This window comes from Nyctibius grandis, chromosome 9 (assembly GCF_013368605.1).
Source record: "Nyctibius grandis isolate bNycGra1 chromosome 9, bNycGra1.pri, whole genome shotgun sequence".
NCBI lineage: Eukaryota > Metazoa > Chordata > Aves > Nyctibiiformes > Nyctibiidae > Nyctibius > Nyctibius grandis.
In genome coordinates this window covers 4,012,734-4,029,898 of record NC_090666.1, presented here as the reverse complement: position 1 = coordinate 4,029,898, position 17,165 = coordinate 4,012,734, and the positions used below count along the sequence as shown (strand labels likewise).

Genomic DNA, 17,165 nt, shown 5'->3' with positions numbered 1-17,165 from the left:
TTATTATAGATCAAGGAAAAAAGCTCTGAAGAGAATTATCTTTTCCAGCTTCACCATCCTTTCATATTTCTGCTAATTTTTCTCATTTCCAAAAGAATTTGAATGCTCATTTTCTCTTTGAGTTCATTTTCATCTCTTATACTTTTTAAGCACTTTTTCCTGAGAAATAGAACATCATTACAAAATCCCCTCAATTTGCTCCTGTCATCCCAAATAACTGTGCCCCTGTTTAAATGAAGTTCTGTTGCATGTGCCTGTCTTTAACAAGAAGTTTTTCTTCAGTTTTAAGATAAAACCTAAAAGCTTAGTTACGCCTTGATGCAAGTTGCTGAAACGGGTTCCCTCCCACTTGCCTGCCCTCCCTGCAGACATTAAGATGTGGTGAGTTAGACGTACAGATTTCTCACAGTAGCTACATTTTTAGGTGATACAGAGGGACAAAGGGACAGAGCTTGTCTTTCAGAATTTTAGAAATAATAAACACACACACTTACTATCTTTTTCTGAACATACATGGCCAGTTATGTATAGGGAAACACTGTGGAACAACATTGGGGATAAAAGAATGCTTTCAAATTTAACACTAGAAACAGTTTCATTCGCTAGTAATTAATTACTTTTGCTACAGGCTTTTCAGATCTAAGTCTTCTTACATTTTCTCTTTTCTTTCTGTTGCAGCAGAAGTCTTGTGTCCCTAAAAAGTTCTGCTTCCCCTGACATGAAAGAGTGTTTTTTTAACAGACATAGCTGACCGTTGATACCAGGAAGTTTTGTAGGCTTAGTAAATGTAAGTCTTAGAAATATATGGTAGTGAAAAAGAAACAAGGAAAACATTCTTAATTCTGGAAATAAGTTATTTCAGAAAATTCTGCGTAATCAAAAGGAATTCTTGGTAGAAGTTTTTATATTTGCATCATGGTTGTTGAGCCGCAGTGTCTGTAGGCCAGACTGGACCATGAGACCAAACTTCAACCTGCTGCTTTTTGCCTTAGAGAAGCCAACATATATGGAAAGGTAGGACGTGAAACTGCAGGCATGCAATCCCTGCTGCAGAGGCATGTGTTTAACTGCCACCACGCCTTCCATGTGGTCCACCAGGTGGGATTGCAGCGCTAGTAGGGGTGCTCACCATCAGAAGACTGCACCAGTCCCTGCAGATTAAGTAGGGGAAAAAATAGGGCTATTGCAGATAACTACCCTAATGAAAACGGTTTGAGAACATTGATAAGTTTTGGCTTGTAGTAGAAGAATCAAAACAGAGCTTTTAAAAATTCAGTCTAAATTTTGTTGATAAAGGACACTTATTGTAGCAGCATTGGTGCACAGAATGGCCTATGGTTTTTTTTTCCAAGTTTCACTGTAGGAACAACCTGATCTAAATTATTGCTGTTAATGTAGTTGGATCAAATTTGTTTAAATAATTAGGGGTCAGGAGAACAAGACTGAAACATCAGATATTATTACAGATAATCCAGCTCTAGTCAGCTTGTTGTGCTTCTGTATGTCTGTAGAAATTTGGACTGAGAATCTCCAATACATAATCAGTATGTGGAAATTAATATTTTATATTTAAATTATATTACATTAATATTTTATGTTTTAAAATACCACACTAAATGATTGAAAAGTTCACAAAAAGCACTTTTTTTTTTAAATGTTATTTTAAAAATACTTGTATAGAGTTGATTTATATATCATCAACCAACGAAAGTGATATTCTTAGTCCCGATTGATCTGTTATGCTGCATTGCTCTGGTTCACTAAGTCATCTTGTCTGTTAGTATCTACAGATAAAAATGGATTATACTCTTTGGAGTGGTCCATAATGATGAACAAAGATTAGTTTTGATTCAGTTTAAGATTTGTTGTGTCTGGATGCAGGGGGTAATGCTCTTACATCAGTGATTTTTGATCTAACATAGCTATAAGCTGCTGCTGCTTCCTGAATCAATTCCACTCACTTACTTTGCCAACTAATGCTTTTGAAAACATTGTTTTCTGCACCTTGTCTATTTTTACACATCTGCATTCAGATATATTTGCCCTTTGTTGTGTTATGCTCAGTCTGTTTTTTGATTGCCACATTTCTTTTGTGGTTCTAGCCCTACCAGGAACTGTATTCTCATGCAATTAAAAACTAGTGTAATCATTGGATGTGAACTGTTACAACAGAACTTTCACTGCAGACAATATTAATATTGGTATTATCATAAAATTGTTTGCTTGAACAGCTAAAATTTCTTTATCACACTAGTGAAGATGATAGAAGTAACATTCCTGAAGGCCTTTTCTATTTGTATTTCTTTTATTCTCTCGCTTATGCTTTCCTAGGCAGTGATCCTTTACAGATGTTTATGTATGTCATTCAGGAAGGGCATATTTATTTTGCTCTGTATGGTTCTCTGTTGTGGTGGCCCTCCATTTCTTAATAACTTTCCTAGATGTGATGAGTTCTCTGATTTACTAATATGAGTCATTCTCAATTTAAGATAATACAGCCTCCCAGCTACAACTTAACTTTTAAGACTTATAGTAGCTGTATTCCTTTTCTCCATCTATCAGTAATTTGCACCTTGTTTTTCATTAGAAAAATACTTTTTATAAGGTTCTGTATTCATCATGAGAAAAAAAAATGGAAATCAATGATAAATTTTCTATTCACAGTCACATAAAGACTTTTGAAATATGGCATTGAGCAGGAAATCATGTGTATAGGAAGTAAAATTCAGATGCTCTACTGGCTTTTTCAGCAGCTTGTGAACGAATTCAGATTGAGCTGCCTATAATATCATGTGCCTCCTGGAGGTGCACGGAGTCTAATAGTCAAGTTGTAACAGACTGGTTTTAAGATTAATATCTTAATATCCATCTAGTAATAAACCTGTAATTTGTAACCAAACACCTTCATAGCCAATCTATTTCCACTAATACATTGTCAGACCACAATTTCTGCTCTTATCTATGTTTTTGATTAATTCATGTATAAACCCTACAGAAAGATTAAATTGATTGCTTGTTAATTTCTTAACTCCTTAACTTCTAGTCTCATCCTAGTATCCTTTACAAAATTCAAACATTCAGCTGTCAGTGGCAAAAATGTTTCATGCCAGTATTAAGGTAAACTATCTGGATTAAAAAACAAGCATGATTCACCATATAAATCTATTATCTTGGAAAAGTCTGAAGGAAGACATTAGCTTTAGTGTAGATTTGAAGATCATAAAAGGTAGGACTCTGACAGTGCAGGATATAGTGTATTTTAAGAAAGACATTATAGCATCAAGACTTGTATGTTAATGCTGGAACTATTTGGTAAAGTGATCACATCCCAACTGCAGATATTTTAATAGTGTGAAGGGCCTCCTAGGTGAAACTCTAGCTGTGTAAGATTTCAGTTAAATTAAAAAAAAAAAAAATTACAAAATCCAGAAATGGAGGAGGAATGCATTTAGACTTCTGACTGGAAGAGTTTGTTCTTTACACAGGATACTATTAAACTAATAAGCATCTGTCCTCTGTATTAGATGAGAAGGTTAAACACATACAGTGAATGTGTTAGAATAACCGTTTGGGACGTTGCAAATAAACATACAAAAGCATATGATCACCAGTTTAATAAATTACTGGGGTTTGTACCCTCAAAGCATTAACTCATTTTTCTCTCCTAATTTTATCTTCATGTTGGATTATTTAGAAATTATCTTCAAAGAAGTAAGGACATATTTGCACCATTTCCTTTATAATGGATAAGAAGAAAATATAGTTTTAGTCTTTTAAATATACATCTGAAATTAAGCTCTCATCTATACTATAAAACTTGAGGGCTATCTAGAAAACAAATCCAATTACGGCTTAAGCACTTGAGAAAGTGAAATCTGATTTAATTACTTCTTTCAGGAGAAAATTACCTCTTTCAACTTTTTATTTAAACTCTACTGTTATTTTTATCACTATAAAAAAGAACAAGCTTGGAAGAGAAGCTCTCTTCATGGAGTTCACACTCTAGTCTCTGTTACTTAATACTCAAGCTGAAAATTTGAGCCCTTATACAAACTTCTGATTGTCTAGAAAATAAGCCGGAAAAAATGCTTTATGATAGATAGTACTTGTATTCTTAGATATGGGATCAGGAAAAATTAATCATCAAAAAGAGCAAAATGGGCATGATTTTTTAAACATTTCACTATCTTTATAAAAAGGTCATCATTATTGCTGAACATGCATGAAAATAACAGCAGAAATATTGTGCTTTCTCTTGCTGTAGGAAAGGCTTTACCCTATGCAGTGAAAATATGCTGTTATAATACTAAAAAAAGTTGGAAGTGGTGAAGCCACATTTCCATTTCATTTAAGAGTTCTACAGCTGTTTCAGGAGCGAACGTAGCTTTACACATAGCTTTGCTTTTGCAAGACACCTAAATACAGGGCCATCGCCCTTGCTGCTGCTCAGATGAGATCTACAGCCTCTGACCAGTCCTCAAGTGAAAGGGCTGAAGGACAGATAAGGGATGAGATGTAGGATAGTACCCTATGCAAGTAAGATTCAGATATTTGCTCAAATCCCATTTGCCTCCTTGAAACAGAAGTACTTCACGTGTATAGATTTGGCTTAGTCAAATATAAATATATAGTGGATATAAAATCAAGTACGATAATCAGTTACCTTAAGTGTCCATTTCTCAGGAAATTAGACTGGAATCTTAAAAACTTCATACATCTATATTAAAACCCAAGACTGGCAGATATTCATTTTACAGAAAAAACTTGAAGATATTTTCAGATTTAGTAATGTATCACCCTAATGGAATAAGCAGTAACAATTAATTTCTTGCTGGACAGAATTGTAAGAGAGGCCAGGGAAGAATGCTTGAGAGTGGTGTGAGGAAATTGATGTAATTTTTATTAAATTGAGATAACATTTTAAAATTTTAATGTAAAACCCACCCAAAGATCTCTGTGGATGAGTGAAATGAAAAGATGTTCTACTCACTCCTTAAAAGCCTATCAAACATCGAATGCTGGTCCAAGCAAGTATCACCCAATTAATCCCACTGTTTTTGATGGAAAGTATGAAGTACTGTGAAGACTAGTAGCCTTAGTTGGGTAAAGTGCCATTTTTTTAATATCTAAACAATTAGAAATGTTACTTAAAAATCTATTACATCTTCATTAGACACTGACAGTTTTAATAGAAAAATTGGATGGATAGGAGGGAAATATAACAGTGAGGAAAGGAAGTTAAGCTGAAACAGTGGAAAGGAAGAGAGAAAATATTTGTATGAAGAAACTTCTTATGAAATATTTGGTGGAGAGTTTTGTCTTCAGGTAGGATCTAACACACATTTCTATTGATACGTATCATGTAGATAAGCTTTGAGAAGTGAGGCTCCTTTTACCCATTGTTGTGGTTGTGCCCAGTAATCCAAATATTATTGGATTACTTCAAATATTATTACTAAATAATAGTGGTTTTGTCAGATAACCATTTCTCTTTAAATTTGTCAGTTTGCCTATTGAACATTTCTCTAAATTAATTTTGTATGAACTGAAAATATATAATTTTTTGGGGGGGCTTGCTGCTGCTCACTGCCTAAATCAGAAAATATGTGATAGACAACACCAGGAGCTCTTCAGGGAAGTGCCTCATCAGGAACGACTGCTAGAGAAGAGGGCTAGATACTTAGAAATGTGAATTCTATTTTTGACTTGGAGAACAAAAGTCCCCAGGTTAAATAAGTGAGTTTCTAACCACATACTTTGAATTTTAATCAATAATGCTGAAGGCTTTTCCTGCTTAAAATACTTCTATATTGATAAAGTAGGTAATTATCACATTATAAGAATAGTTAATTATTACTTCTTTTAAAAGTATTATAATTACAACTTTGTGCAATTCATGTATATTCCAAAAGTATTAGTGGGTTTTTTTTGTTGGTCGTTTGAAGTATGTGCAAAAATAATAGATGGGGTAACATCAGCAAAAGGATGTCAGCTCCCTAAGTAGTCGAATGGAGAAAATGGGGTCACTCGTTTCTGTTGTTGCTGTCACTCGTGGGTTTTTGAAGTTAATCTCAGTATGACTCATCAATCTTTTAAAGCATAGAATGCTGTTTCAGCCAAATCATAAAGGTAATATGATGCTTTAGTACTGTTTGAGCTGTAAAAGACCTTTTAAATATTTTGTTGAAATGTGCATGGTAAATCTAATATTATCTAATTGTAAAGCAAAGCAAGAGGTGTGTTACACAGGATTATGGTTATGATTATTTTTACTGGTAATTTTATAACTGTGTCCTTTGCTTGTGCTCCATGCACAGGGAGTTGGCCTCTCAGTCCATGGACATTTCCGAGTTGCTACAGAAAAGACAGTTTTCGCAATGCCAGAAACCGCAATAGGTGAGTATTTTAACAGCTTATCACATGTTAATGTGGTTAAAGTTACGTTGTTGGTGTAATCAGGATGAAATGTCTTTTGACTGAAAGCAGTGGTGGTAATGAAAGAATTTTAAAAAGGAATTGGAGATGACCATATGTGGAAAGTATTTTCTATTAAATTAATAGAAACTTATCTTTATTCTGGGAGGTTGATCATTGACGTTCTTAACCTGGGGTTCACTGTTTAGGCTGACAAAGACTGTCAGGATACAATTTTTTAAAAATGGAAGTAGATCTGAGGAAGTCTTTGCTACAGATGCAGGCAGATAAAGTCTGAAGATCCCAGTGCAAGTATGTCAGCTTTACATTTGGAACTCAGTGTGAGTCTAACTGGCTGTACTACAAGCTGATCTGCAATGTTAATGAGACAGATTTTGAAACTCCAGCTTTTCTTGTAGGTTATTAATATAGACTCATTACAGTTGTGTACAGATTATGTGCGGGTGAGATCAGAGTGTTGTAGGTTGGTTTTCTTTTTTAAATAGCAACATGTACCTTGTGTTTGCTATTGTTTGATCCCACAGCTGCTTTGTCGACTCTTAAGATGTACAAAACAAAATGTTGTGTCTCAGAGCTGTATGAAGATGGTGGTAGGGTTTAAAAAAAGTCAGTTAGATTAAAGTGAACCCTCCTGTGAAATCATTCACATTTCTCTCCAAGACAATCCTGGCACCAACAGGGTATCCACATTGAACCTATTATTGTCTGGCATATATACTCCATTAATGTTTTCATCAATGTCCAAGTCCCTTCTCCTTGCTTATCAACAATGTTTATGAAGAGTGCTCAAACCCTGTAACCTATCCTGCATTTCTCTCCTGCAAAATTTCTAGTTTCTACATCTTTCCAAGGCAGGGCAGCTGAAGGATGGTTGCAATTGTTCTTATCTTTACGTCCTGAAGCAGGAGAATGAGGCTAGTCTGTAATATGTGGCCCTGTTGAACACATTTATTCAGAATAGAGAACCTTATCTGGTGGTTAAACAGCTTAAATAGCACCAGACATGCTTCAATATTAGTTTCAGAGAATTAGTTGTACGGATAGTGACCATTATTTTCTTAAAAGAATTTCCAAACAGTTATATAACGTTAAAACTAAGAAATAATGTGAAAAAAAAATCAGGACTCAGTTCTGAAAAGAGAATAAAAGTTATAATATTCTGCTTTGTTGAGAATATTTTAAGTACAGTAATGTCATTACAACTAAAATTAAAATGCATGCTTAGCTAATGATTGGATTTTTGTGCCCCGTTAGTAATGCTTAAAAGGTCTAGCATTTTTCATATTTTTAAAGGGTTTCTTACACATATTATCTATTGTTTATTGCTCTCCACCCTGTATGAAGCATTTCACAAGACTTATTCTGAAATTCTTAAAATATTAAATGAGCTATGAGCGTCAAGTCAAATAAAACATAATAACCCCCCCAAATATAAGCAAGCTTATTATCATTTTAACTCCTGAAAAAAGCATTAGAGCAATTCCTGCTAGCTGATAAATGTCATGTAATTTTTTTGAACAAATAAGTTTGGGATGAGAAAAACAAAAAACTATTGCAGCCCTCCAAATATTTTTCTCTGCTGAAGGAAAACCTAGTAAACTAAATAGCTCAAGCATTAATACAACATGAATTTGCTAAACTCCTGAAGTTCATAATCAGTTGTACAAGAAAACCATTTGAAGGAAACAATTTTTTTTTTTAAACTAAACAGAGAGGTTCTTTGGCATATAAAATTATTCTAGTAATAAAGATACCTTCTTCATTTTCTTCTTCAAAGGTAAAGATATGAGTAGTCTTATATTAACAAAAATTATATTGTTTACATAATGTATTGTTTTGACAAAAACTGATTTAAACAAAAATAGGCTATGAAGACATGTAAAAGAAAAGCTTAGAACTTGCTTAGGAAAGAAAGTAATTAAAACCCTTTTAGGATCAATTAGAAGTAAAACCACTAAAATCTGTTTGGATTTAAGGGCTTAGCTGTTTTGATCTCTGTGGTGCACGTTTAAACTGCCTAGCTGTCTAGATACTGTATTAATTGATTTTTTTCATATGTTCGCTTATTTCAGTAGGCATTACACCTTTCTGTGAAATGAAAACAAAGCGTTCCTTCAGCTGCTACATTCTCACACAGTTATTCTGCATTTATACACCACCATAAATAAAAGGATATAGATAGACAGATATGCCACTTTACAAATAAAAATAAAAGGCAGTTCTAGATTGTAGGAGTTTCACACTGACATAGATATGTACATCCCTCTAAGTTTTTAGCTTTCTGTAAGTCATCTACTAATAAATCTCCAACCATCTCTGCAAGATAAGGTAGGAATGCAGTAGCACTGCCTTTACCTTGTGCTTGGCAACTGCAGAGTTTCACAACTGGGATTACAGTGAAGTGTGTTGCATCTGCCTCGGAGCACAGACTGCATAGGCTTTTAGCCTGGTCAGCCCAGCAGACATTCAGTTGTTCTCTTATTTGAGTAGGGATTTGAGAAATAATTTGTAAATGCTATCAAAAGGAAACAAAAACAAATCACATACATGGAATATGTTAAGAGAAACCCAGTAGCAAGCAGAAACATATGGGAAGCATTATTAAGAGAATTAAGAGGAATATGTAGAACAGGGACAACAGTAGTAAAATTATAAGAAATGAAGATAGGGACCTTGAAAAGGATACAGTACAAGCTATAGCGGACTACATTTACGCAACCGAGTAAGTTTAAAGTGGATTAGTTACACCTTCACTAATCCTGTTTGTAAATTCCTTAATAATTAAAGAAACCTTCATTCAGTTTAGTTTTATTCATCTCTAAAGGACCTTAAGCTCATCAACTTCACAGTTTATTTAGAACTAATTTCCCTATATATGGCCACATGGAAGGGCCCTATAGGGCCTCTTCCCAATAGGAAGATGACTTTTCCTCTGGAAACATGGAGCATGGGGAGAATAGTACTTCAGCATCAGTATTTTATTTACAGCAAAGAGGAGAAGGTTGTTGCTGTTGCAGTCCTGGTGGATGAGGAGAATAATGTAATTGCCTTTTTGCTTTAGAGGGTATTTGTAGGAGAAGTTTCATTTTGCAATGAGGGATTTTTTTGCAGTAGTAGGATATCCAAGGGGAGACAGATGAATAGAAACATAAAACTAAATGACAGCCTTGGCATCAACATTATAGATGTGATGGCTCAAACTGAGAAGGCAAAATGCAGACTATTCAGAATGTGAGTACAGATGAAAAAGAAGGTAAGTGATGAATTGGGGGTTAAAAAAAGGGTTAAAAGCTTAGGGCTTTTAACGAGTGCCAACAAGACATTCAGCATTTTAGGAGAAGAGTAGCATGTCTCAGTAGCCTGTGGGATGAAGAATAAATCAGTTAATGGCAACATGCACATCAGTGGGAATAGAATACTACAACGATGACTGATGGGAAGTGGCCCCTAAAAACAACTTCATGTATTAGAGGCAGCAGAACTAAGGGAGGACCAAGAGGGAATCAGAGGAGAAGCTGAGAGATGGGTGAGAACATAAGGCAGTGATGAATGTTAAAGATTATTGAGAAAAGGAAAACACTGAAGAGAAGCTGTCTGAAAGAAACCTCCCCTTGATTCTGTCTGAGGGGGAGGAATATTCAGGGACCACTAACTTTCCACATCTTAAAATACTTGTAATAGGGTCTTTCTATAATACATACATTGACTCTTTTGTGACTGAAAGCAATTACTTGTGAGTGGAAAATTACCACCTTCTATCAGAACCCCATTTAAACTCCTTACATACATCTTAATCTTCCCAGTTAATATCTCTGCTTTGGCAAGTGTTTTCTGAGTTTCTTATTGCTCATTTGTATTCTTTTTATTTTCATGTTTCTTTTATTCTCTCAAAGTGAGAAAAACAGCACCACACCTTTAATTTCTTCAAAAGACTTTCAGATTCATGAATGCACCATTGGTGATTATTTTGAAGTACTAACTGGACACTGCTTCTTTCCATTTCAATTTCTGAGACTGATACAGCTAAGCTTAAGTTTTCTTAAGTTTAAGTATGTTAAAAGTTACAAAAAGTGTTTGAATTTATTTTGTAGGTGATTAAGGTATGTAACAGAATAAGGTAGATATTGACAAAGTGATGATTTTAAATATTTAAACTTTGATAAAAGTAGTTATATATTTTTCAAGTACAACTTTTAAAAGTCTTAAATTTAATTCACAGCTTTGAATTTTTAAAAATTACCTTACCCTGTAGATTTAAAAAAAAAAAAAAAAGACAGTCACTAAACTGGTAAGTTTTATAGGTTTTTTTTAAATTGCAGGTTAGTCATAGTCCTGTCAAAGAGCCAGGTATTAGGTCAGCATCTTGTGCCTCCACCTTCAGGAAGACCCTGGCAATATTGCTGATCTATTAATGAATTCTCAGCCCCCAGTTTTGTTCAAACTTAGCTGTGCAAGAGACACTTCATCATTGTTTAATATTTTTATCGTAATAAAAGATTTCAGAGAAAAAGCAGCATCCAGTTTGAGTTTGCACAAATTATTTCACAATTCTTTGGGTCACTTCTGTTTTTTGCTGAGAGCACGCTTGATTCTTCAGGCATCTAAAAATGTCTCAAGTTGTTGGCAAATAGAATGAACAGTGTTGTCTGGTGTATGTTTGTAAATTATGTGCCAGTGGAAAGGATACAGTTTGGAAGGTGTTCCAGAGCTTGCTTTTAGGAAGGGTTTTGATGACAGAAAAACATCAAACCAAGTCAAGGAGAAACCTGAGGATGAGAGCCGTGCCTGTCAGGGAAATGAAAGTGAAACAAGAAGAAATAGCTCCTAAGTTACATGCATGGTTAGGACAAGTTCTTCTCCCTTCACATTTTTGTTTATTTGTTTATTACAGGCCTTTTTCCTGATGTAGGCGGAGGATATTTCTTGCCAAGACTACCAGGAAAGATTGGCTATTACCTTGCACTAACAGGGTTTAGGCTGAAAGGAAGAGATGTACTAAAAGCTGGCATCGCTACCCATTTTGTAGACTCCGTAAAGGTAAGCTGCTAACCAGTGCTAGCAAGGGCGCAGCCTACAACCCTAATGACAAGCTTGAGTTGTGTGGCACACCAATATACTTTTACCGGCTTGAGCGTATGCAGAGGCGCAATTATATTAGCTGGCCTTGCACTGTGAACAGGGATCGTAAGATACTCTCAAGCTGTCATTATAATACTTGCCAGCTAGTGACAGCTTTGCTTGGAAGAGGGAGCAAATGTTGCTGCCTTCATGATTCTGCTGTTGAAGGGCATGATTTACCGAGCATAATTGAAGTTGCTTGAAAAAATTGTGCAATTTAAACAACAGTGTCTGAAATTAGAGATTTATACAACTGCAAAATTTTTAATCTAGGTAACACCCCATTAACGTGTTCTTTATCAGTCTCCGTAACAGATATACTATTTGTTTCTTACAGTGGCTGTAAGAAAGTGTAAAAATTAATATATTTGATAAAGTCAGAGTCATAATGTTCCAGTAACTTGCATGGACATAAGTGAAGAAGCAGCAATGACTTGCTTTTCTTCTCTAAAGGGCAGTAAAGACCCTTGACTGCCATTGTGGAGCTGGTTAGATACTATTTTGAGCATAGCATGGTTGCCAGGCTCCTGCTCTTTCCTCTTGGACTACTGTAGGCTGGCTTTACCTGCTGCAGCTGTAGCACCGCATGGGGCATCTGCTTGGGAAGCACAGTTCTTTGCTGATCACTGCAGACATAATTAAATCCAGATGGTTCAACACTGAAAAGTGAACTCTGGCTCTTTGTATTGTTCACTTGGTACCTCTTTAAGATCTGTCCAAAAGTTGGGGGGGTGGGGTGTTGATATACATATATACTATATAGTATTATTACCATAGCAGTAATAATCCAAGAAGTACATTTTGGTTTACTTACTTTTAATTAAATCTTATTTTTAATAGCTACCTGCATTAGAGAAAGACCTGATAACACTGAAATCTCCTTCAACAGAAAATATTGCAGACTTATTGAACTCTTACCATGTGAAGGTAATCTGATCAGTTACTGAAATCAAGCAGAATTGTTAAATATATGTAAATACAAATTCTTTTTCATCCATGCTACTGATCATTTGTTTTGTGGATAAAAAATAATGGGTTGCCAAACTCTTTGCACTCTATAAAATACCATTTTGTAGCACGAATGCTTACAGTGGGCAAAATTAAAATTTAAAAGTCTTTCTTCACTTTTTATTCATTTTGGATACCCCTCAAATTCCTATTGTGATCAGCTCTCTCTTTCTATGTGTGTATGTAAATTTCCATCCAGTAGCATGAGGCAGAAAATATATTGCTGCTTAATTTTCCCCTGTTATTCTTGGATTTCTAGCACTCTTTGCAGAAGGCAAAATAGATAGCCACTAGCAGACTGAGAGTTGTATGTGACAGCAAGTGCAATCTGTGGAGTGAGCCTGGAATTCAGGGATTCTGACAAACACGAATTGCAGGGGTAGAACTACTGGCCTAATCCAGAAGCTGTAGAAGTTATAGTGCCAGTTATTAAAAGCTACACTGCTCACTTGGAAGTGGATGTTATATTTCCATCCCTGAAACTTTCTCTTCATCAACCTGAAGAAATATTTTGCTAGCTTGATGCACTTAATGTAAATTTTAGCATTATTTTGATGCAGACCATCTGCAGTCCAGATTTGAAGCCTAAATTTAAGGCCTCAAGTTGTTCCCTTAATTTCTCCAATATTTTATGAAATAAAATAATTTGTTTGTAACCTTGAAATAATTGAAAGTCTGAGAATAGAACAGCAGTTAACAATAGGATAAGTATTAGCAGAATGCAAGTATGTTGTAGGGAAAGCATCTGAGGTCTTAGAGCAGTATTGTCAGGGGGAGAAAGGTGCTATTTTCCCAGTGGACAAACCCATAGTACTCTGTTGTGATTCTGGAGGTGAATGTGACTGTATTGATAATACATAATTAGTATTTGTATTAGCCCCATGTAACAGTGGGCATGAAAATAAAAGGTTTTGGCTTTACAGTCGGTTTATTCAGTGGTTATTTTAGCTGTTTTGATGTGCATTGTAATTTTATTTCAAAAGAAAGGAAACTTCTGGGGTCAAATCAGGATTCACTGTATTCAGTCAATCAGAGCATTGCTCCCCAGTTGTTTGGCTTTAAAATGAGCAGTGTCTACCCTTGTTATTTCTGTTTTGGAATTACTAAGTTCATATATGAAGATTAATTAGAAAAATAAATAGGATAAGCTAATTTACATAGTAGTACTGATTATTTTGACAAAATAGAAATCACTCCTATTTCATAAATAGGAGTGATTACATATTGCAGTATACTGCTTTACAAGATGACATTGAATGAAAAAGGAAGCTGTATATTTTTAGTTATCAGAGCTGAAATGACAGGGAACCTTTCTCAGCTTCACCTGCTGTTACTGAAATATCTGCTTATGTCCTAAACCCCTTAATGCCAAAAGATCTGAAACATTTGTCAGCCTTTCCACATCAGGAGAACAGATCTTTCACACTCTTTAGTTGTCTAAATAAAATTTTGTAAAATGACAAAGAAAAGGAAGAGAAATGGATTTTTTTTGTTTCGTTGTTTTTTAGAAAAAAATACATATATACATGCCTGGACATTTTTTAAGAAAAATAAAATTTTTTAAAACATTCTTAGGTTTTTTGAGTAGATTTATCTACACTGGCTTTCTTAGTGTATTTGATCGAAATGTATTGATAGAATAATCACGATTACTTGTGTACAAGATAACCACCCAGTCAAATATGCACACATAGTAGCTCAGAGCAAGCACTGCATTATGAGGTGATATCTTTAACATTCACACGATGCAGTGACATGTTTATTTATACATACTGCAAAACTGTAATTCATGAAAAATGTCAGTCTTATGAATATTAAATATTCATTTATTATATTCCCGTAACACAAGTCACTGAAATTTTTTCAGTACTAATAAGCTTTTCAGTCTAAAATAACCAAGTAAAATATGTATTTGCTTTTTCAATAGAGCAAAGTTGATCAAGAAAAGGAGTTTGTACTTGATGAACACATGGAGAAGATTAACAGGTATTCAGCAATCTTTCTTTTTTTTTATTCTTTTGGATAGAGAACATGAGGTTAAATCCAGTAACAGTATCAGTGTTCCACAGATAAGGTGATAGAAATGACATTCAAGTTAGTAATTTAAACTTTTTTGTCTTTAGGGAGCTTTATCTGAAGCTCATTAAATATTTTACTCATCAGTATATTAAATACTTCAGCATAATTGCCTGATATGTACACCATTCTATGAAGCAACTACCCTATAGCACATTAAAATAAACATTTTTCTATAGGAATCGGATAGGGATTTGTGAGAGTAACTGTTCAGATGGGCAGGAAATGTTACGTAGCGCATTTATACTCCTTGGTACAAGGCCATTTCTATGATTGTTTGGAACTTCTGTGTATCAGAAAGGGAAGGAGAAATAAGTTAGAGCGACAAGCAGCAGCTAAAAATCTTGGAAGAAGTATGGCAGTAACTGAATTTAGAGACAAAAGATGTTGACACCAAAGCTGTAGAATGGAGCTGATAGCTGAAGATTTGATGTGTTATAAAAATACAGATAAGACTTATGGTAGTAATTAAAGTTTCTGGATAAATTCAGTTTGTAAGCGAGGTTTATGGAAATGCTTGAGATTTGTAAAGGAAGAGGAGATGCCCGTCAACTGAGTTACTTAAAACTGAACAACAGGGAACACATGGCTAAGAAAAGCAAAGTCACCTGGTTACGCTGTTTCTAATTTCTGTGTTACTAGCACTTCACAGGGAAGAGGAAGGCTGAAGCAGTTCATTCATGGATGAATTTTTTTTTCCTTTTAGTCTTTTTTCAGCAAACAGTATGGAAGAAATTGTTAAAAAATTAAAGCAAGACGGTTCTCCTTTTGCCATTAAGCAGCTAGAGGTAACGTCTTCTATGTTATTTTTGTTAGAGATTTTAAGTCTGGTTCTGTACTTCCTTATCATGGGGCAGACTTTAGTCACCTTGTTAGCATAACTAATACTATGTAACACCAGTAGGACACTGGGCTGAGATCCTCAGGTTCTCACATATAGTCCTGATGGATTGTCAGTAGTTCTACTCAGACAAGAATATTCCTCTGTAAAACCACATAATGTGAATACCATCATATATTGCATGAAATTGTAATCTAGTAAAAAAAAAAAACACAAAAAAAAACCAAACCATGAAACTAAAACAAGCTCCCTTTCGCTTTTCCCCTCCCCACAATCAAGGGGTTGTTGGTGACAAAGGTTCCTTTTATAGTTTCTCATTTTATTGCCAACAGTTGGAATAAAAGTGCCAGAACAATGTTGTTAATTTTCTTCCATTCCAGCTATCTCATTTGGGTAAAGAGCAAGCAATTTATCATCACAAAGTATTTTTTGATCTTTTTAATGCATTTCTGAGTGTTGGATGTAGTCACTACTCAAAAAATGTACAGTAATACTACACACTTAATACACTTCAGCCTCAAAGGCAAGAAGCAGTTTACATTCATTTATAAGTACTGCGTGTATTTTCTCTTTTTCCTTTGAAGTATCTGTATTCAGGTGCCTTGTGAAAGTTTTTCCTGGAGCTATTCAAGTATTACTTACAATTGGATAGAACACAAGCATTTCTCCAGCAAAAGCTTTGTTTTAACTTTGGTTACAGCTCATAGAAGAAATCCTGTTCTTGTGATAAAATAAAACATCCATCATCTTTGGACTTTCATTTGAACAGAAGGAATATAATTTTATAACGTAGTGTCATTAACATTAGGCATCCTGTCCCAGATACACAGATAGATTTTTGGGTTTAGTTTTTAATTAAAGATTTAACATTTTGTCACTGGAACTCTCAAACAGTTTTTGAGAAAGGAAGTTTTAAAATTTATCTTTGTGCCAACCAGTACACCTAGTACATTGCAAGAAGTTTAGCATATGTATTACAAAAGCAAAATTGAATGAAAGGGACAGCTATTTTTTTTCCCCACTTGTATTCAAGTTTCATTGAATAAAGTAGTCAAATGAGCTATTGGCAGAATAATCATTTTATGTGTTTGTAGACCCAAATTCTACCCTAGGCTACCATCATGGTTTTCCTCTGAACTATACAGACTCTATGATTCAGTTCTTCACTTTTTCCCTATGCTATAGATGGCAGGGAAAGTAGTTATATTAAGGTCTGCCGAGACAGTTTGATAGCATGCTAATAGCAGTCACTTTTGGTGGCTCTTATTTCTTTATAATATTGAGTTACAAGGTAGTATTTTATTTGCAGATTTTACAAAGTTTAATATAATTCTGCAGGGATATTATATTGATTAACTTCAGTGGAGGTTGAAAGCAGTCAAGAATTATTTACATACAGCTCTTCCTAAGTTCATTTCATACAATTTTATGGCACTTTAAAACATAATCAGACCTAGTGGAAACTTTTTAAAATAGCATATAGCCTTTAAAGGGTGCTTTGTTCAAAATAGTTTCTACTACAAAAGATACAAGGAGTCTGGAAACACTTTGTTACTGAAATATGTTAACTAGATAGTTTGTTCTGCCACATTTGCTCTAGTTACCCAAACCTGCTCGACTTACTTCCTTTATCTGCAGCCTGATAACTCAGATCTCCCCTATTAAAAAAAAAATAAATTTCCTTGTT

The 17,165-nt window shown here is 34.6% G+C and overlaps 1 protein-coding gene across 2 annotated transcripts in view; it reads left to right on the top strand.

Annotated features, from left to right (window-relative positions):
• HIBCH (3-hydroxyisobutyryl-CoA hydrolase) overlaps positions 1 to 17,165 on the top strand; it is a 47,799-nt gene that overhangs the window by 16,941 nt on the left and 13,693 nt on the right. For both annotated transcript variants that reach the window (XM_068407344.1, XM_068407343.1), the window contains 5 exons: positions 6,318 to 6,396; positions 11,327 to 11,472; positions 12,394 to 12,480; positions 14,489 to 14,547; positions 15,344 to 15,425. In XM_068407344.1, coding sequence (XP_068263445.1) covers positions 6,318 to 6,396; positions 11,327 to 11,472; positions 12,394 to 12,480; positions 14,489 to 14,547; positions 15,344 to 15,425 — 453 coding nt within the window. The remainder of the gene's footprint in view (positions 1 to 6,317; positions 6,397 to 11,326; positions 11,473 to 12,393; positions 12,481 to 14,488; positions 14,548 to 15,343; positions 15,426 to 17,165) is intronic.